At 40.3% G+C, this 21,532-nt stretch overlaps 1 protein-coding gene across 1 annotated transcript in view; it reads right to left on the reverse strand.

The window, feature by feature from the left end:
- The window catches only part of LMBR1 (limb development membrane protein 1), a 61,713-nt gene that overhangs the window by 22,609 nt on the left and 17,572 nt on the right, over positions 1-21,532 (reverse strand). The window contains exons 5-8 of the mRNA XM_026052976.1: positions 17,756-17,859; positions 1,548-1,674; positions 1,083-1,151; positions 47-111 (exon numbers count right to left, since the gene is read on the reverse strand). Coding sequence (XP_025908761.1) covers positions 47-111; positions 1,083-1,151; positions 1,548-1,674; positions 17,756-17,859 — 365 coding nt within the window. The remainder of the gene's footprint in view (positions 1-46; positions 112-1,082; positions 1,152-1,547; positions 1,675-17,755; positions 17,860-21,532) is intronic.

A 21,532-nucleotide genomic window follows, 5' to 3' on the forward strand; every position in this document is an offset into this window, starting at 1 on the left:
AGCTGCTAACGCACAGCACACGAGGGCAGAATTAGGCAGCACTTACTGTTGGCTTCACCAGCAACTGGCCCATTACTGTAAACATCCGCGAAAGGCCCACGGGAGTGCACACTGCAGAGGGAACACAACGCGGGAAAGGGCAGTTAGGCTGCAAGTCCAAAGGCCTCTTCTTTTATTTTTGCATGTTGAATGTGCAATTCCAGAACAGCCAAGCACAGTTTTCAAGGGAGGTGTGATGGATGTGAACCCACACGTTAAAGCTCGCTGCTGCTGTATGTATTTTGAACAGGACGAGCAACTCCCAGAGGTGGTGAGTGATTTTTGCCATCGCAGCACAGCACATAATCTTATATCTGACCTTGCTCGGTAATTATTTATTCAAAGCACGTGGCACCAGAGGCTATGTCTACACCAGCGAACGGGGCAGTGCCAGGAAACATTCCTGAGGCTTGATCGTCTACTCCGGGAAACACAGCTATCCCTGGCAGGATTTTGCCCTGGGCCAGGCAGCACCTTCCCAAACAATTCCCAGGTGCAGCTCCCACAGCCCAGAACGGTTGGCACGTGGGACACGGGCAGCACCTCCTCCTCCTCCTGGGAACGGCAAGGCAGGGATGGGGATGGATCCCTCTGTCGATGCAGACGCAGCTACAGAGCTGAGAAGAGATCGAGATGTTTCTTTGCTATGGAAGTTATGCAGCAACTTCCCTTGGTAGAAGGGAAGCTCTCAGTTAAGCCACTGATTTTCTTTAATGAAAGAAAACCTGGCCCCTTTGGATAGCAGCATGCATGAATGAGAGCATTTCCAGGCATAGCTCCTGCTGGGAGGAAGGCTCACGAATCATCATTTTTACTAATAATTCTCCAATATCAGCAGTTTAGAAAGAATAGCATCCAAATACTGAAGCCTGTAGGATAAGAATGGGATTTGTAACAGCAGAGAAGAGTCCTTCTACTGAATGTTAAGCTTAATGAAAAATAAATATTTTCCTCTAAAAATATATTTCAAAGTGAACAGTAGTTTTCTTCACTCATAGAAGTAACAAATACTACTCTTTTGGAAGAATCGAGAGAATACTTACACAAAAGTAACAAGCATCCCATCAGCGATATACAAGAATATAAATATGGGAGGTAGAATTCCCAGAGATCTGTAAAGAAATATTGAGCACCACTTTAGCTTATTCACAATAGGCTTCTGGTATCACAAATACAACTGCATTGACTTCTTTCCTGACACATTCCTCTCCAAGGCTGCACAACTGTGTTCTTAGATTGACTCACTTTGCAAGGCTGCAGCCAACTAACCCCCTCCAACTGCTGCTGCCACTTAAGTAACTTGTTTTTAGCATAAATATATAACAGCTTGTCCACAGAGCACCCAGTTTCTCAGCAGGCTAAGAAGGGAGATTATAAACAAAAAATCACTGAACAGAGGACAAACTACTGACCAAATTGATACACTTTCTCAACCTGTGCATGGAATTTACTAGAATTTTGAATTAAAAACATCCCTTTCATAATGAAACAAGCTCCAAATGCCATACCATACAAAGACTCCATACTGGCAGCATCATTGTCTATGAGAGCTGAAGCAACCCATACGATTCCAAGGATAAGCAGTGCAAGAAGAATGAGCATTACAAGAGTTTCCAAAATACGTGCTCTGATCCCCTGCAGGCACAAGAGCGGAGAGGGAGGAAACAGCACACACAACTTAGAAATCAAGTATTTTCATCCATAAGAAAAATACAAATAACTACTCCTTATACAACATATATATTCAGATATATACACACATATTCACATACAGAAAGCACAATATATAACGCACAGAAAATTCATTCCTCCGCGTGCCTAAGAAAAGGAAGTACTTAGGGCTTTATAGCACCCAGATTGTGTTATACTCTTAAAACCATAGAAAACTATTTTAAATTACATATGCCTCACGGTCCTCATTAATCTCATTATTCCATAAAATATTCTTTATACTGTACGATTTTGCTCGAGCATTTTTAAAAGATGGATTACTTTTCTAAGACTTCCAGCAAAGAAAGTGGATTAGCAAATTTTTTATCTATAATTCCAATCAAGGGAATGGAAAGCCAATTATGGCAAATAGCCAAATAGCCCAGCGAGCATTAAACCCTGCGTAGGTACATTGCACCAATCTACTTAAACTACATTCTTCAAGTGGAGCAGCGTCCGCACCGCTCCTCACAGTCTGGAGAGCCCTCAAGCGTATGGCCAGAGTACTGCTCGCCCCATACAGCAGCCTATAGGTGCCTGTCTATAGGTGCTCCAGCAGGAACGGAGCAGGTCTCACGCAGGGCACAGAAACTGCAGCTCTATAAGGTTCCACTCCAGCATTTGCTCGTTAGGTTTAAAGTGTCACAGGCAGCACAATGTTACAATCACAGATCTAAATATATCAAATGTCACACAAAAAAAATATTTATTACTAACTAGGCTCCTAATATACTTGGGACTTAATAGCTCCATGAAGGCCCTCCAACACCAAACTTCAAATTAAAGGTTACGCAGGTATCTATTTGTTCCTAGGATGTATTTCATATGCAATAAGCCTGGCTTAGAGGTCACTATTTTCTTTTAATAGCACTTCAAGTGGGTTTCAGCATTTCACAAGTTAATTTGAAGGTGAGCTAAGCCAAATATATACTTGAAGATTAAAGACATTACATAGTTGTATGTTAAGAGTTTTAAACTTGAGTAATAAGTTATCAGGAAACAAAGAGATTACCAACCCATCGCATTAAAATCACAGATTTCCCGCTACTTTCAGGAAGAGCTATATAAAACTTGGTGATGTGGCTTTAAAAATCATATACATGTAGCTTTAACAAATTTTACTCTATCAGGCATCTGTCCTTCTGTCCACATAAGAAGGATCAGCATTGATACCCAGCCTTTGTCTCATGATGAATGAAACCCACAAGATTAAAAGAATATAAAATCATTCAAGGAAGCGCACGGAGTTCACAGAATGAAAGAATCATTAAGGTTGGAAGGGACCTCTAGAGATCATCTAGTCCAACCCCCTGCACACTCAGAGTCACCTAGAGCACAGGGCAGCATCCAAGCAGGTTGTGAAGATCTCCAGAGAAGGAGACTCCACAACCTCCCTGGGCAGCCTGTTCCAGGGCTCTGTCACCCCCACTGTTAAGAAATTTTTCCTTCAGTTCCTGTGGAACCTTTGGTGCTTCAGTTTGTGGCCGTTTCCTCTAGCTCTATCAGTGGTCACCACCGAAAAGAGGCCGGCCCCCTTATACACACTGATCAGGTCCCCCCTCAGCCTTCTCTTCTCCAGGCTGAACAGGCCCAGCTCTCTCAATCTTTCCTCATAGGGCAGATGTTCCAGGCCCCTGATCATCCCTCCTGGCAAACCTGGAAGGAATTTCCCTTCACACAGAACTTGGAATATCAAATGTGCTTCCTCAATATGAACAGGAGAATAACTGTCATGAAGAAATTATCCTGCAACAAAGACTGCCAAACATACGTAATTTTCTTCCCCAATGTTTACTGAAGATTGTTCTCTGAAAACAGGTAAGATTAGTAAGAGTAAATAACACCTTTCCAGAAGAGACAATCACAGCAGGTCCTCTGAGGAAACCATCGCAGTGGTCTGGAAGGATTCCCCACTCAAGCCCTAGGAAACCAACTCACATGCCTCACTTCCCCAGACACAGTTTCGTTTGCTAACTACAGTAATTAACCCAATCATCAGAAAATTACATCAACCTTTTGTTCAACCTTTTGTGTCTCAAAGGGCTAAACTACCATAACACACAAGCCATCAACAACATGGAAGAGTCTCATATTCACACGGAAAGGTAGGACCAGCTGTTCGCTCCAAGGGAAGGAGCATTTGGTATTAACACAGACCTCTGAACACAATACAAGTTCATTCAAACACTGATGAGCCTTTAAAGGACAGGATTTTTAAAACTTCACTGGAATGACCCATTGGAAACAGTCCGGGATAAGCACTAATGGTTATCTCATAATTGGCCAGGTACGTTTATTTAGAACACAAACAAGCAATTAATCTCAATTTGACATGCACGAGACTGTGTCCTGTTAAAACATTAGTCTTTCAGACGCACCCGTCCACACTTACACACATTAGAATATCTGTCAAATAATGCTATCTGCAACCTCTAGTTCTTCCTCCTTCCAGAGGACTGCTGTGGAGGGAGCTTCAGGACAGCCTTCCTCAATGTTATTTGTTGAAGGTGGGATTTCATTTTTGTTTGGGTACTTTCACATGATTGTGTCTCCTAAGTTTCAAGCATAAGCATTATGACCACAAGCACCACGAATTTGAGAATGGAGCAGAAACTGCATTCCTGGCTTTGGGAACAGAGAGAAATCATTTTAAGCGGGAGCTGTATAACGTTGTATTTTATTTCAGTGAAGGCAAAGCTATGCAAACAAACCTCAAAACTCACCACTAAATTGTCTGTTTTCTGAGCAAAATCATCTGGGCCGGTTTTTCTTTTTGGCTTCCAAGTTCTTCCAGGTATTTCATTTTTCCTCTCCTACCGTCCTATTACGTTACTGAGACTTCTTAGGCAAACAAAATGCCATGGTCCATTTTCTGCTGAGGATATTGACACTTCTTTCACCCAATACCTACTGCACTTTTTGAAGTCATTTAATCTTCACAGTGATTCAGGGTTAAGAGAACTAAAGCAGGGACTCTCGCTAGTGTGCTGACTATCTACAACAAGAGATTTCACATTCTTCTATACCAAGAAGTGACCTTCTCACTGAGGCAACATTTAATTCACAGATAAAAATCATTAATCTCTTCAAAAGACAGCAAGAATCTTGTCTAAAACTGGACATTTCAAACCTGCTTGTAAGAGGACATTTATTCTTGATACTCAGTCTACACCCTGACTCATGGACAGGGTTAACAAATGAGTCAAATATGGAAAAAACGTGCAGCATAGATGGGACAAACCACTTCAATTCAGCACTTCAACTACACAAGGAAAACCAGTCACACAGCACCAAACCTTGAAGCCAAGAAGAGTGATCGCATTTGAATGCATTTCAAATTGTTTCATCAGCTCCCAGGCTGAGTCATAAGCTCCTGCTTAACATGGAAAATAAATGTATTACAAGGAAGAGGAATGTTAAGATGCATCAAATTTTTAGCTTTCTATATTGCTTTCAAAAAACGAAAATAAAGTTGGCCATTTCTTTATTCATTTAGCCTTCCTTTCCTAGTGGTTCTGACCAGTAAGACCAAGGGAAACAAGCAGTACAAAACCAGCCAATTTACATCATGATTTTCCAAAAGTTTTTTCTAAGCTGCACCTTAAAAATGTGCAACCAATAATAAAAAGGCCAATTCACCCCTACGGTGTCCTTTGTTAAAAGCAAAATGATTAAGTGATGTGAAAAACAAAACTAATTTATGAATTATTTAATGCAGTTCAACCTGCTGTGTTTTCAGCGGAAGAATTTATTGCCAAAGCAAGTGTCTATCACACAGTAAAGAGCTAAAAAGATATCTGAACAGTGAAAATAAAGGCTCTATTTTGTTTTTACTCTGTATCCTAGTATTTATAAAAGAAGTCAAAAGATGTACACTGAAACATGCTATAAATAACCTTATACAGCTCATGAAGGGATGTACAGACAGCAACCTTGACATTGCTATCAGTTCAAATAACCTCCAGCTTAGCACAGCATTAACTGCAGCACTAAGTACTGCTCCCATGCTGTAAAACTTCCCAGATGAGGCACCACCACAGCCGCTAATGAAACATGTCCCCTTTCATCTTCAGCTTAGCTTAAGTTCTGCTCAAGTATAGCAATCATTCCAAGAGAAAGAATGGGCAGGAAGGCTTTATTGCACTTGCTTTATTTTCAGCATGGTAACCTGTATCGCTGCACTACTTCTACTAGCACATCAGGTCTAAGGATCAACTCACTCGCCTCCTCAAGGTCAATTAGCCATGTTGGAGAAATAACAAAACGCCACACCACCATTTTAAAATATATTTAGCCTTTTACAAGCACTAGACATCCTGAGAAATAAAGAAAAAACAAAAACTATCAAAACAAAACAAAAACACAGTGTAATTGAGCTTGAAGCTACTTATTTCCATTCCTCACTTCCTTTTATGTTAGAGTGGTACTTCTTCAAATCTGTGGTGTTTTATATAGACATATGTCTGTGACTTCACCTTACATTTGTGTGCACAAGTGAAACACATGAGAAAAAGGAAGGAGAACAACTCAAAAAAAATCCTTTTAAAAAAATACTCAATTGGAATAAATCCTGGGAGTGGAAAGCCCATTTGTCATTCAGGAAGACTAGAGACCACAGATGAGTAACCGGGACACACAAGCCTCAAAGTGGATGAAGAGAAAACGGACCCTGCTTCCTTTTTCAAGCACTCCAGGCAGGTCTCAAGAAGCAAGAATGAAATGTACAGAGAAGAGGCAGTGCAGAGAATCACAGAACGGTTGAGATTGGAAGGGAGCTCTAGAGATCATCTAGTCCAACCCCTCTGCACAAGCAGGGGCACCTAGAGCACGTTGCATGGGGTCATGCAAGAAGAAAGAAGAGCAATAATGTGAATTGAGAGAGGCTCACAAGTGCTAAGAAGAGTCACCCCATCTTTGGTATTTCACAAAACATGAGAGGAATTTTGTTCATAGCCATCCTTTGGGAACAGTGAAGCAAAACTTTAGGAACGGAAGGTGGCATCTCTTGCTGGACTCCAATTTTAGCTGTAGTCGACTAATTTCAGAGTTCTTATCCATGAAGACAACTGACAAAACGCATGGCCATTTACAATACGGCAAGCACATAAAGTGATCTTTAGTAAGTGCTAAACAGGAAATCAAACTACCTCAAACAGCTTGCAATTTCCTGAAGTGCGTTTCGGATTATAGGTGAAGCAAAGCAGGCTGTGGGGCGGGAGCTGCCCGCGCTGCCCTGGGCTGGCAAGGCCGCAGCCGCGCGGCAGCGCCCGGGCAGCACCACCAGGCCTCTCGTGAGGGACGGGAAACACTGTTCAGTCAACAGACACTTGTAGAAACTAATTACTATAGTCCGAGAGAAACTGCAAATAAATTGCTTAAGAAAAGGGGGAAAAATGACATAACTCCCCCACACACACCAAAGAAAACCCTTTTTAAACTTCAAAGGTTGCCCAACTGAGACCCAGCAGCTCACCTGCATTTTTCCTCACAGCACATTCTCAAAATTCGCCTGGTTCTTTAAAGCCTGTGCTTAACTAAGTGAAAGGTTTTGTTAAAGAAAAGACACTTAAGGCATCAATCCCAGCAGAGTGGAACTTGCCAGAAGCCCGGGAAGATCTATCATCTTCTGTGTACACTAATGAAGGAAGATACCAAAAATAAAAGCAGAACAAAAAGAGCATTTCAGGCTTTCAAGGCATGCCTGCAAATAAAAGCTCTCCGAAGGACACTTTGTAAGGATCTGGTTTGCAAAGCCTTGGAGATGCCTGATTCTAAAATCAATTGCTGAAGCATTCAGAAGTTGTAGTGCTTAATCCTGAGCTACTTACGCTGCTCACAGAGCGGGTCGAAGGGTTCCTGTTCCCAAAAATGCGAAGTTTTGGCAAAGAGATGTTTAAATTACTCTGCAAAGCGTTCTGACAAATATTTAGTTTCAGTTCTGGAAGGCATCAACATGAGTTGACCATACTTGTTTTCAGTTTTAATCACAACAGGAAATAAGTCATCTTGGATAATAAATATTCAAAATATATTATAAAACAGCACTTGGCTAAATAAAAAGTTCATTCTTCAGCTGAAAAACCCAAAGGAAATACAAATGGCTCCAAATTTAGTTGTCCTGAAGGGATGACATATCACACAAGAAAGCCAAGATATAATTACCAAGTAAACCATTTCTCCTCCCAAGTAAATCAGTGTTAACTAAGATTATTATGCCAACTGCAACATATTTATTATGTTATATGCTTAACATTAAGCGTGCTCATGCTTAACACCTAGAGGTTGTTTTTCAGTTTGTTATGGGACGTGTTTGGTGGTCGCTTCTTCCAGCTTTCAATAAGGGAGGTTTTCTGGTAACAGCAACACTAGTGCGTCAGCTCTAGCAAACCAACACTGTCTTTTTTTTTTTTTTTTTTGGCTAGTCTTTGCTCATCCAGTTATGTTTCTAAACACAAATATTATTTTCCAAAAGTTTAAGCATTAATCTACATCCACAAGTTCTGCTAAGACACCTCAGGCCCTTAACAACAAACATCACGTTTTACAGTGTGCCCTGACCCATCAGAAAAGCCTGGGAAACATTTCTGCCATGATGGCACATTTAAAATAAATATGAAGCCTAATAGCTTTTCTGTGACAAAAAGGAGTCTTTCTAACTTCAAGATTTGTTCAATGAGGTAGTTTGATTGAAAATACACATACTAAAATCCATAAAAGATAAGTAACAGCAATCAGGATAAAATTTCCTTGCTCATGCAAGAACCAAAGTTGACTGTATCTTTTCTTACACTGTCTTTCTTAAGCATAGAATCTGTTTTGGTCCATGTAAATTTAAAAAATTAAAAATAACAGCATCATCATGCTGTATGGAAGATTTCAAAGTTTATATCCATTTTCCACACAATGCAAATCTTAAATCAAACTCACAAAGCTTTCTGAGCCAGTTGTGCAATACAACTCCCATTTCTGTGCCAGGCCCCTAGTGACTTTCTTCTATTTTAAGCTTTAAAATCTCTAACTGCAAAGGAGCAGTCACTTATAAAGGATAGTGACAGGCTATCAGATCATCCCATGTCCTTTAGGATCATGTAATTAAGCTGATAATCAGAGAGCAGATTAGGTATAGCTAAATAGAATACAGTCTTATAAATAGCATTTGATGTGAAACAGTAAAAATAATTTGGATGTGGAATTTATTAACATGTAATCTAACTGAAATTATTTTGAGACTTGTAATTTGTCATGAACTGGGTTCAAATGAGCTGATTTTCTGTAATAACTTTTCCCAAATTATTTCACACAATAGTTACCATTTTGTTAGTGGAACAGAGGTAGAAATCCTAGTAAGAGCCAATCAGCAGCAGGAAGAGGCAACTGAAATCATTTGTTGGTACACTGTAATTAACTAAACCCAGAATCTTCAAAGAGAAGCTGAGAATCAAGGAGGAAAACGCAAAATAGGAAAAAAATGCTAAAAATATCAAAATCTTTCAGTATTGGTTAAGAACCACAAACCAGCAAGCATGAGAGCAACGCAAATAACCCCATTTGTTAGTTTGTCCGCCACACTGGAAAAACAAGTTTTGATCAAACCAAATTTAATTTTGGGAGGAAACCAAGCAAAGTTAACTGAATTTGCCATAGAGCCCTTGTTTTCAGGAATCTCCAAGATAAACAAAACAAACAGAGGCTATAACTGCATAACCTGAGCGCAGGACAAAAATATCATTATTTTTCATATTTTGATATTTGATAGACTGAAGGGGATGCCTACTCAAAAGGCAGGACGCCCACTGGAATTGTCCAATCTGCCAAACTGAAGTGTTCTCTATGTCCCAGAGGAGCATCCCTACCACTGCAGCAGAGAGTATCCCGGGATGCAGATTTGTGAAGCTCTCCCCTTGACCCCGCTGAATGCGAGTGCCTCCCTGCATCAACACAAGCTGCATCCCAAGCAGATAAGCACCAAGCCAGCAGGAAAGTTCCCACTGCTCTTCCTCACTTTTGTTCCTAGGATCTATCTACCCATGCAGGGAGATGGACCATGTGAAGATTCATCTCCTGCCTGGCTGCTAAGGTCTTTTTTTTCCTTTCCCTCCATCTGTGGAGGTCAAAGCTCCTCTTAAAAGGGCAGCTGCTGATCTCCCATTGACACACAAGCGGGGTAACACGCAAGCCAAATGGTGGTGGGAGAGAGGAAGGAAGAGCAACAAGAGGACACCCAGCAAGGTTACAGCTGTCCCAACACTCCCTCTTTCCCAGCTTCCCATTAGCTCTTCCCACTCCCTCCACCTGCTTCCTGGGCTTCCCAAAAGCACCTCCTGCAGCACAAGAGCTGGGAAAATCCTCACACCACACGTCTCCCTCTGACCATTCTCTTTTGGATCAGGAGGAATCCTTCCTTGTAGACTAGAGTCTACAAGGCCTGGAATCTACAAGGAATAAGGCTGGAAACCCTTTGGAAAGCTATTTTGAAACAAGCAAAATGGCAGGAGTGGCTGGGGCTGTGAAATAAACTCATTTTATTTTTATTATTATTATTAATTATTATTACTACTACTACTACTACAACAAAGTAACAGGCTGTCATGCAAATCCATGCTGTGGACTTAGGAGCTCCTTCCTTGCCTTGCCCATTCAGAGAGAGCAAGTGGAAGGCATTCCAAGCCATGTAACTCTTGAGTAAAGCTCTAAATACCAAACTTTGAAAACATTTCAATCAAGAGACTTGCATTAAAACTTGCTACTTGCTATCAATATTGAAATTTTCCTGATACAAAAAGCGAATATGCTTACATAAAATTATTCACTAAGAGCAGCGTGGAAGAGATTCACAGGGTATTTAACACATCCGCAGGGTTATGGCTTCAGCAAGGCTTTTAGCAAGGAATCAGCAGAACTCCACAAGATACAAACAAGCCAAACGGAACAGAGTTTTGTACTGCCCAAAACATGTGAGTTTGGAAATATGTAGGAGAGGGGAAAGCATCAAAGTTGAGCCCCGTGGTTCCCTCCTAGCTCGGGTGAAGAACTGATGCTCCAGGATCAGCTTCTGAAAAAACTCAGTTCTGCAGAGGACCCAGCCCACTCAAACACAGAAGTCTCCATACAATTTCTCACTATATGTTAGTGAGGGAATGACCAGAAAACCACATCATGAAATAACATTAAGTGTGTTGGGGACATTCTTTGCACAGTAATCTTGCTCCAATATTATTAACAACCCTTTTTTATTCTTGTAATTCTAGTAATTTTTATAGCTCAAATGGATGAGCTCCACAAGAGCACAGACCAGCTGGACACGTTCTGCTTTCCTAGCCAAATGAAAGAAATTGATCCAAACAAGGAGCCACCATCTCAACCACACGAGCCACGTCAGGGCGTGGAATCCCTGCTCATCTATGGGCCTGCAGAGGGGCAGGTACCCCGGGGAGGCCGCCAAGAGCTGCACAATCAGCCTGTCACCAACACCTACAAGCTACCCCAGTAGCTAACTGGGTCATTTTAGGCATTTGGGGAACTACAAAAAACGGCTCTGAAACTTTAAACTGTAGTTTTAACATGTTTTCAGATAGGGTACATTTAACATGCTAACAAGTATGCAAAGTTTTCTCATCTTCCATTCATTCCATGAGTTTTCATTTCTTCCCTGAGTTCTTCTTATATTTAGTATTAGAGGTGCCTACTGTCATCTATGTTACAAATTATAAAACATTCTGTATTTTGCTGCACAGACACTGTTCCAGAGAACAGTGCTTCTGCTTGTTCAGCAGAAGCAGAAAAACACTGTGAATTTGTGGTATCTACCCTGGATTTACCTTTTATGTTAGGGAATACGTTGCATTTTATATGTTTGTATAACTGTCAGTGAAATATGCTTTTATTTTAGTGGAGGTGGGGAGGGAGTGGGAAGACCCTCCTCAAGCTTCTTGCCACATCAGAAATCCATAATAATCAGGATCTGCTTCTAAACAACAAAGTCTAATAAATTTTAAGTAGTGTCATTTTAAATTACGCTGGTTTAAAAAACTGGACTCTGTATCTGAATTTAAGATAGCAGCTTATGTCCAAAAGCCAAAGCCAAACAGCTGCCTTTGATGTGACTGATTAAACAGCTTTTGTCTCTGGCATTACTAATGGAAGGAGCAAATGGGTTGTAATATAACGTACAACTCGGTTACATACCAGTAAACAGTTCACTGGGATCAGAGCTAAAGTTTTAGTTCATGCCGAATGATTTTATAGACAAATAAATATGAGCTTAAATACCAAATAAACATACCCTGTTAGCAGGGTACCTGGGGACTGCTTGAGCTGTTACTCACAGGGGCCTGTGGGTACCGTGGCCAAAGGCAGAGGCAGCGCAAAACGTGAAGCCAAATGCTGTTTCCACCCAAAGTTCAGGGTTCTTCGACTCTCCAAGTCATTTTTTTCCAGAAAAAAAGCAGGCAAGATAAATACATTTTTTTAATTCGAGGAAGCTGATATTAGAAGTGATCTGCCCGTCCCTTTGCATGGTATCACACTTTTCCTGAATCACGGAAACACTTCCCATGAAATGTATCTTGAGATTAGCAAAGAGGTTCTTGAAAGAAACTGTTCAAATTCAATTTGAAATGGATTTCCGGCATTGGCTTCAATACCTGCTGGAAACACTGTGTTTTCTAACATTCTCCCCTTGCAACCAATCCAGAGCTCTACTGGCACTCACAGCAAAACCCCAGAAAACTCCCTTATTTCCCCACACATCTTGCATCTACAGGCGAACACAGCACGTCCACGTGGCCACTTTACTAATTTTATTTATTTTTCTACGTTCATTGCGATGTTTAGTTACCTGGAGTGCAAGAACACTGCAAACCGCAACTAAGGCTGCAAGTCTCTAACGCGTTTTAAGTCATCTTGACCAGGAAGAATCATCACCATTTTAAAATACTAAGACATTGAGTGGTGAAAGATCCATACACTGTAGCTAAAGCATCAATTTACAATAGTTTGGATTTTAGAAGAGCATAATTAAATACATTTTAAAACACTAGTAATGGCATTTGGGCAAAGTTTTAACATTTCACTTCATCTCGAGCTTTCCTCCATAAGACATTTAAAAATAAGTCACCCCATAAGGAAAAGAGAAGAATACAAAAAAAAAAAAAAAAGGCTGCAGAAACTGCAATATTTCAGTATTTGCAAGAGCAGCCAGTTTTGCTCGCAGGGCTGAGCTGCACGTGCTAACACAGGCAGGACCCTGCAGATGTGGCAGCCAAAACCTTTATACAGTAGCAAGCAGCAATAAACTGCTCTGAACGCTGGTCCATCTCACCTGCCTTAAGCGTATGGATAAACTGCTACATTTTTAGGGGTGTTTTTTATTAAAATAAGTCGCGCTGAGGATTTGGGGAGAAACATCACGACAAGGCAAGCAAAGGGAGAGCCTCGTGCCACGTAACAATAGCCAGTGAAATATTACTCTTATTTTCTGTAATAAACACCGAGATCAAAACATTATGCAAGTTAAATTTCCTTGAAAGGGTCCCAGCAGGAGGCTTCCTTTTGGCTTGGGCAGGACACGATTTCCTCTCACCCACAAAAACCATACCAAGAATGTGCATGTGCCGCTAACACTAAGCAGCACTTCCTTAATCACTCATTTCCAACAATTTATGGATGATCAGTGGCAAAAACGAGCAAAAATAATGAAAGCACGCAATGAAAGCTCCTTGAGACAAAGCGGCTTGGACTTCCTACTCAGCCCTGTGTCTATTTAAGATGGGGGTCTGAGACAAATTAGCCACTGGGGGGAAAAAAAAAGTCATCTGGTCATAAAATACAGTACAGGGTCACTTTTATGTAAGTTTGCCAAAAGGGACATAAACCAGGACAATTTCAAACTGTGACACAGGATAGAAGTATATTAAAAAAATCTTTGTTCCTCCTCCATTGTGCTGTCATGTTGCTCGGCTTTATAGACATTCCAAGCACCAGCTCTGGCCTCTTCGCTTCCACCTGGTCCACCTAATTAATTAAGCAAGGAAGTTACCTCAAATTTTTGTACTATTGGTTTTTATTATCATGCGCTCCTTTTGATGTTCCAGGAGTTAACCTCTTAATGCACAGACTATGTGTGTTGTGTTCTGAACGTTTTGGGATGTCTGGATAATTTGGATAATTGGTCAGGATGTTGCTGTCGCTCATGGTAAACTTTATGCCGTGACTTCGGGTTCAAAGATCAGTATTAAGGTAAAATACTCCATAAAGCCTTTTTAAAAAGCCAAACCTGCACTTCCGCAATACCCAGTTACACCAGTTTCTCATGGTGGTAAAACTCACTGCTTGTGTTTCCTTACAGATCACTCCTGAACGGCTTCATTTCTGTGAGCTCCGAACAAATACAGCTTTGGGTCAAAGTTACATCCACAGAAGGCAAGTTTAAGGCCAAGAAAAGGCAGAGCAACTATCTCCCCAAAGATCCTTGCCTCTTCACACGGCAGCATTGATGCTCTTTTCTGTGCAGTCAGTGCCCAACTCCAAATCCCACAGTTTTCCTTTGGAGAGAATAGTAAAGAGCTGAGATTAGCTCTCATATTAAGAGACATAATTGGCACCTTTGCTTCGTAATTACACCAGAGAATTTGTGAAGGGCAAAAATGCAGAACTGAATAGAGTATCCAAACAACAAATGTCTTTATACACACACTCTTCAAAGGAAGAATTTAGAGATATAAAAAGGGGCTTCAGCATTACTACAGGAGATGGATGTTATTCCAGGCTACTCCAACACCTCAGTTAGCAGCAACAGCCAAGGCATCACATACCATCATGAACTCCAACTGCTTCTATATTCATGGGAAACTCATGCATGTAAAGATGTGTGCATACATTACACTGTCTCTTACAGCTATTTTCCTGATAACAGAAGTCTGCCACTGCCATCCAACAGGAACCAGCTGTACCAAGGAGGAGCACTTGGGCTCTTGAAAGGGGCCCAGCAGATCCTTTAGGCTCAAAATGCCCCTTTTGCATTAGCATGGTGATTTTAATTAAAAACTGGACAGGGAGTCAAGCTGCATTCATCCATGGCGAGCGCCTGATTTTCGTGTTTCTCTCCTCTGCACAAGATTCCAGTCCTTGGCTGTTTTAAACTCGTGCCCTGGGGAATCAAAAGGAGCCTGTAAGAGGGGCCATGTGCCATTTCCAAAGTGCACCAGCAACCAGGAAAAAGGCACAGGAAACTGGGAGATGGTTAATCAAGCCCATTCAGATCCATGCAGCTTAAAAAGCAGGAGTAATACTTGTCCCTAAAAGGACAGGGGAAAAAAAAAAACATTGCACAAAGCACATAAAGCCAACCTATAAACTACCTCCAATATCAACAAGCTCATACAGTAGCAAAGGGATTAAAAGCAATTCTGAGCATTCTATATTCTATGTTCAATACTCACACAACTTGATTTTTAGCACATTCACAATAAAGACTGACATTACTGTCAGAGTTAAGCTTAGGGAAATCCATTTTTTTTTTTAAAGTTGTATTTATTTTCAGAGTCAAATCTTTTATTCATTCTGTTTCAGGACTTAAAATTCAACTCTTACATGAGCACCTACAAATGGATAATGTGACTCTAGCCCTTATTTACTCACAACAAGGAAGGTCAATCTACAACATTCAGGATGACCTGAACAAGCACTTCCATTGAAGCAGCCTTTTCATCCCCAATTTGAACCATGTTAACCATCAAGTCAACTGCTGTCCCTACCCTCTGGCAAACCTGTTCACTGAATGTCCTCACATTTACGGTGGATTCTCCGTTCACCAAATGCTGCGAGTTTGCCAAATGCATACATCCCTTTAAACCTGGCTTGTTAAAGTCTGATTTTGCCATCTAACAGCAATAATTTGAATGTTCTACCTCTTAGGCTATGCAATGAATGGCAGTTCTGGTGGAATTTATTTGTTCATTTTCAAGTTTACATGGGTATAATGATTTGCAAAATTACCAGAATAAGAGGTAGTCACAGTCTTAAAATTGTCTGTTAAGAAAAAGAGATGACCAAAGAGCCAAAAATCTGAGAAGAAATGGGAACACTCCTCCAAGATGACAGAACTGAAAAGCTTACATCCATCCTCAGCTCAACTAAACAGGTTTTCCCAGAGTTGAATCATTCTATTAAGTGATTTATTTTTGTATTTATTGCAACAGAAATACAAAATTTATCAGGTGACCCTGTGTGTGCAGGGGAGGGTTGCACTTGATGGTCTCTAAAGGTCCTTTCCAACCTTAACGATTCTACGATTCTATGAAATAAAGCATCTGCATCAGAATTTGACCAGAAAAACGTAAGTAAGCTGTATAGGACTTCAGAGCCAACTAGTTTAGTTGAGAAATAAACATTTGCCATTTTTAATTTATAGAAAAAAACTAGTGAAGAGAAGGTACTCATGTATTGAGAAAATAAACATAAAGGGCTGTAAGGTCAGTTTAAGTTCAGCCCATGTAGGTGGAAGAAGATGGCGGTTTTGAGCTGAACTGGCTAAACAGAGTTTAGCCAATTTGACCCCTTTAGCTTGGCCACCTCAACCCATACTGAAATAATCTGGATACTTCTATAGTTCAGGCAACAAAATGCAAGGCGGTGGCACCAAATTGCTCAGGACAGGTGAGACAAACAAATCTACAGAGCCATCCTCGTTGGGTCTCGCAGGGCAGTTTGGACATTGCTCAATTTGTATTACCCAAACAGGGGCTTCCATCATAGAAAAGAAATCCAATTCTTCACATTATTTTATCCCAGTTACAGGTTTCCTCATGCAGTACTTTAGGAATCTTATTTTCCTCTTATTTTCGTTCTCTCAAGCACCTGCAAGCAGCTTAAACCCCATATTGGATGCCGTGCTCTTTGAAGCTTCCACAGATCAACAAAGGACAAGACCTTCCTCACGACACATTCCCATCAATGCCACCAAACAGCTACATTTCCTTCCCACACCACTGAGGACCATCTTGATCTACATGTTATTTCTGATCCATCAAAGACTCTGTACAGTATTGCATTTGTCTTTAATGCTTTTTTCTAATTTCAGGGCATTTCTCAAGATCCTTTTCGTTCTAGTGCCATCACACAGAGGATGTGGAATTCTCTCAAATATCGTATCATAAAAACCAAAAACATACCCACTGTCATTAGAAAAGTTGATGAAAACATTTAGTAGTATCAGTCTCCAAACAGTCATTCCCATCTGAGTACAATATTCACCCTTTGAACTTCTTTTTGTTGTGTCCTCCATTATAATCATCTCTTTTTCACCACATTTCTTTATTTCAGATGTTAATATTATACTAACCGTCATATTCTTACATGGTAGAAAAACAATATTCTCGGTCATCTAGTTTTTAGACTGTTTAACCATTATCCTCAGGTATTTTCTTGTTAGCACAGCCAGGTAATTTATAAATATTTCCAAAGTGAAATGACAGACATTTTACTTCTTCCAGAAAGAGAAGTTAACATGAATGATATTTTAGTTTCTTTGCGGTTCTGCTTTTGAAGACAGCAAGCTAAACAAGTTACCTACAGGTTCTTCTCCACAATATTACCTGATAAAATGGAACATTTCCTGCTCTGTATACTTTTTGTTCACAAGAGGCTCCTAAGCTTGTATCATCCATATTTCCCTTTATTTTCATCTAGATATAGTCACATTTGCTTTTGTGCATTTTCTTTTCATCGAGGCATATTACGAAAACAATTTAAAAAAAGCAAAGTCTTTAAAAGCTAAAGCATTTAAAATAAATCCTTCTTTATCCCAGTATTAGTAGCTTTTCAAGGGCTTTTTCCCTTAAAGTTACTCACAGCCAGATACTGTATATTCTCTTTACCTGCTTTTGTGAGAATGCATTTGTGTTTACACACATTTAGATAGATCTGCGTCAAAACTTATTCCAAGTCTGCAATATTAGCTTCATCAGAAAGGAGGACTGGAATAGGATTCTTAATTGTACATTCCTACCTTTTTTAAGCCAGCGAATCCTTCCGATTCCAGAAAGAAAAAGGCAAAGGGCATCAACACAAACAAACATAAATTGGAAAAAAGAGAAGCAAGATTCCACAGGCCTGCAACAAATCAGAAAAAGTGCACGTAAGGGTTTCAACTTTAGAAGATGCTACATGCTCATCTCTTACATAACAACAAAGCAGTACACGTACAAGTAGTAACAGAAGTCAGGATTTCAGGCATGCATAGGGGGGCCTCACAAGTTGTTGTTGCAAAATACCCATTTCTAAGTGTAACGCTCTTCATTTTTAAAGAAAATTCAAATATTAAACAGCAGCAACATCATGAAGCTTCAACGTGAGTTTGCAGTGTGTCTTCTGACTATTTCCACAATATCCTACTCTTCCTGAAAACAAATAAATTAAAAAAAAAGTGTTTGTTGAAACTCTTCTCAGGACAAAACATTCTCCCACCAGTGAATCTCAAGAAATTCAGATCCATGTATTTCCTACCATCTTTATTTTTCCTCATGAGGAATCAAGGCAAACCACGGATTTTAACCTAGCAATACACAAATCCTGTCATCACCTCCTCGTTAAGAGAGGATATCCAGAGGATGATGGTTGGGCTGATTCAGAGGGCTATCAACAGGAATCATGATGCTCAGAGGAAAATGCAGGTCCTGAGTGCAGGAGAAACCACCCATGCACCAACATGCACTGGGGCTCAGCAGCTTTGCAGGAAAGGTTCCAGTGGACACCAGGAACGACCACAACCCAGCAATGGGACCTCTGGCAAAGGGGACAATTCATCTCCATCAAGATCTTCCTGGAGATTCTCTGAGCCAAAAATTCCCTAGACAGCTCAATAGTTTCTGGTAGCTAAACACCCCCATGACCTCCAAATCAATAGAAGTGCAAGATGCTACAAGATGCTACATTTCTTCTTTATAATAGCATTAGCTTAACTACAATTTAAGGCTATTGTAGGTACTTTCTGCATCTTGAAAACACTTAAACTACAAAATAAAATACAGAATTAGATAATAGAGGAATAAAAACAAGTCCCTAAGCTTCCCCCAGGCTAGGCATTTCCACAGTCCTACAGGTCTATGTAACAGCTGAAATGCAAAAGAGCAACCCCAAACAACAAGATTAAAATTAAAACAGCTTTAATTGGGTAATTCCCTCATCTGAAATGCAGGCCTGTCTTTTTTAATTGACTATTTTGGAAAGATAGTGTAAAGAAACAAGCATTTACTGTGTGCCTAGAAAAACTACTGAATTTTGTATGCAGTTCCAAAGGCAAAAATGGCTTAGCAGCCGTCCTCACCTCACCTCCTCTTACAGAAAATTTATACTTCTTTCACCATAAATACTTCCTTCTTCCTCAAATGAGGAGATTTAATTTGGTGTCAAGCAGACAAGTTTGGGAAAGGAAAAACAATTCAACTTAAGAAAAAAACAATTTTATCAGGAATTGACAGTATATATGATTAACCAGTTAAGTTACACCAAACACAAAAAGTCCAAAATATCCATGGGCAATATTCAAATACTAAAGGTTGCCTAAAGACATCTACATTCAAGTTAACAAAAAAAAAGACACAAAAATCACACACAAACGCAGCAACATGAGTGTAAACATCACAGAGAAGACCTGTGCACAAAGACGGGCAGTAAAAGGGAGACCCAGAGCAGCCCCATGTGCCATGGACATGGATGCACTTACAGGGGGACGTGGTGCCTACCTGGGCTCTGCTTTTAGAAAGCTGAAATGCTTTTTTAATCTCTAACCATTAACAGCTGATTGGAATCATGTTTCTAGAATCACAGAACCGGTGAGGTTGGAAGGGACCTCTAGAGATCATCTAGTCCAACCCCCTGCTCCAGCAGGGACACCCAGAGCACAGGGCTGTGTCCAAGCGGGTTTTAAAGATCTCCAGAGAAGGAGACTCCACAACCTCCCTGGGCAGCCTGGTCCAGGGCTCTGTCACCCTCACAGTCTTCAAGTTCTTCACAAGTTCTTAGAATCTTGAATACAGAGCAGGAGCACACAGGAAAAGTTATGTGAGGGGACGGCAGTGCTATAATGCTGATCTGGCAGCTTGAGGGAAAGGAAAGCGTAAGAGAACTCAGGATTGAGAGAAACATCAGCAAATTCCCATTGCTCTTCCTACCCACCACCTGGTTCTCTGAAGCCAGAACTTCTGGATTCTCTTGTTCCCCTCCCTCATTATTATCCTATTTTTTTAATTATCATAAAAATTAAATTTTAAAAATTTTAAATTATCAAATTAAAAGAAAATAGACTATTCCTATGGAACTGACGGCATGATGAAATTCTGAGGCACTTGCAGATCACAGCATTAAAAAAAAAGGCAGCTATAGCTCTTTTTGCATGGGCTCTTTCACATACCTAAGGAAATCTCCCATAAAAACAATGAAAAAACCCAAACAATTAAAACCTTTCAGTCTGGCAAACAGAGCAGATTCTCAGCATTTTTTTCTTATTCGTCCTGTTTCATTAAGTTTTACCTCCACCTGGTGGCTATGGCCAACATCAGCACAAGGGACCATCTCCTGCTGTCTGAGGGATTTCTGGGCTCAGTTCACCATTCACTGGATAACATCACTTACACTGGACACAGCTATGGGCTCTCTGCTTCACTTTAAAAATTAAAAGTGTATAATTTTCTCATCTTCTATATGCCACAAATAATCTAACAGTCGTATGGTATAAAAACCCTTAAAATTGAAATCTGTAATGGAGACACTGGGCAGCATTTATAATGGATATATCTAGGAAAAATGAAGTGTTTGCAATCAAGTTTTCCAATTTAACTTTTTTTTTTTTTTGGCAAAACATTAAGCTAATGTGTGTAAAGACTGAGCCAGACGTAATGAAGAACTATGGAGAGGGGGGCAAACACTTCCCAAACTCGACTCTTGGAGATGGCACTACGAATTCCCAAAGGCTGCACATGTTTCACAGTTACTTTTACCAAGGTGAGAGGATTTTACAGGGCACTGGAGCACGTGCAGACAAACCCAGCTGGTGCCACAAGAGGGAGCCCGTCCCCAAAATAACAAACTCTAATGTTCTGTTGAACTGTTAAGTTGCAGTAACACAGCCCTGAGACCTGATCCCAAAGAGTACAAGTGTTTATAAAGCCCTCGTAGCAACTCCAATAAATCTGTCTTAATTTGGCCGTGATTACAGCTCGCCTAAACTCTGCAGAACATGGCCAAACTTGGACACAGGGCTGCTGGGCTTAATTCCATGCTAGGCAGCTTGGGAGCTAACAAAGCTCTGAGCTTATGAAATACAAAAGTTATATTTTATATGCGAAACACGCCAATTTCGACACATTATCTATCACAGTAAAGCAAAACAAGATAGTCACTGGAAACTTTAAAGACCTTCTTATGAGAAGCCTACTTCTTATGTAGAGCAGATTTCTAAGTTAACTCAAAGTTTCTTTCACCTAAAATGAGTGAAAACATCTGAAATACATACTAGATAGTTTTAATTCCCTGTACTACTACTATTGTACTTTTCCAAAGTCATTTCAAACACAGAAGAATTGATAAATTTTCATTAATAAGAACCAGATTCTCAATACCAAGTGTGAAAAGTTTCTGAGCAGCTAAAGCCCTTTGAAAAATAAAAATTGGTTTTATCATTTTAAAATAAGAGACATGTCAAATCAGCAACACCCCATCCTAAGCAGGAGGTTTTACTGATCACAGAATTACTTGCCCAGAAACACCCTCTGAAGCTACATGGTGG

This window comes from Nothoprocta perdicaria, unplaced genomic scaffold, assembly GCF_003342845.1.
Source record: "Nothoprocta perdicaria isolate Ctin4 unplaced genomic scaffold, notPer1 scaffold_95, whole genome shotgun sequence".
Taxonomy (NCBI): Eukaryota; Metazoa; Chordata; class Aves; order Tinamiformes; family Tinamidae; genus Nothoprocta; species Nothoprocta perdicaria.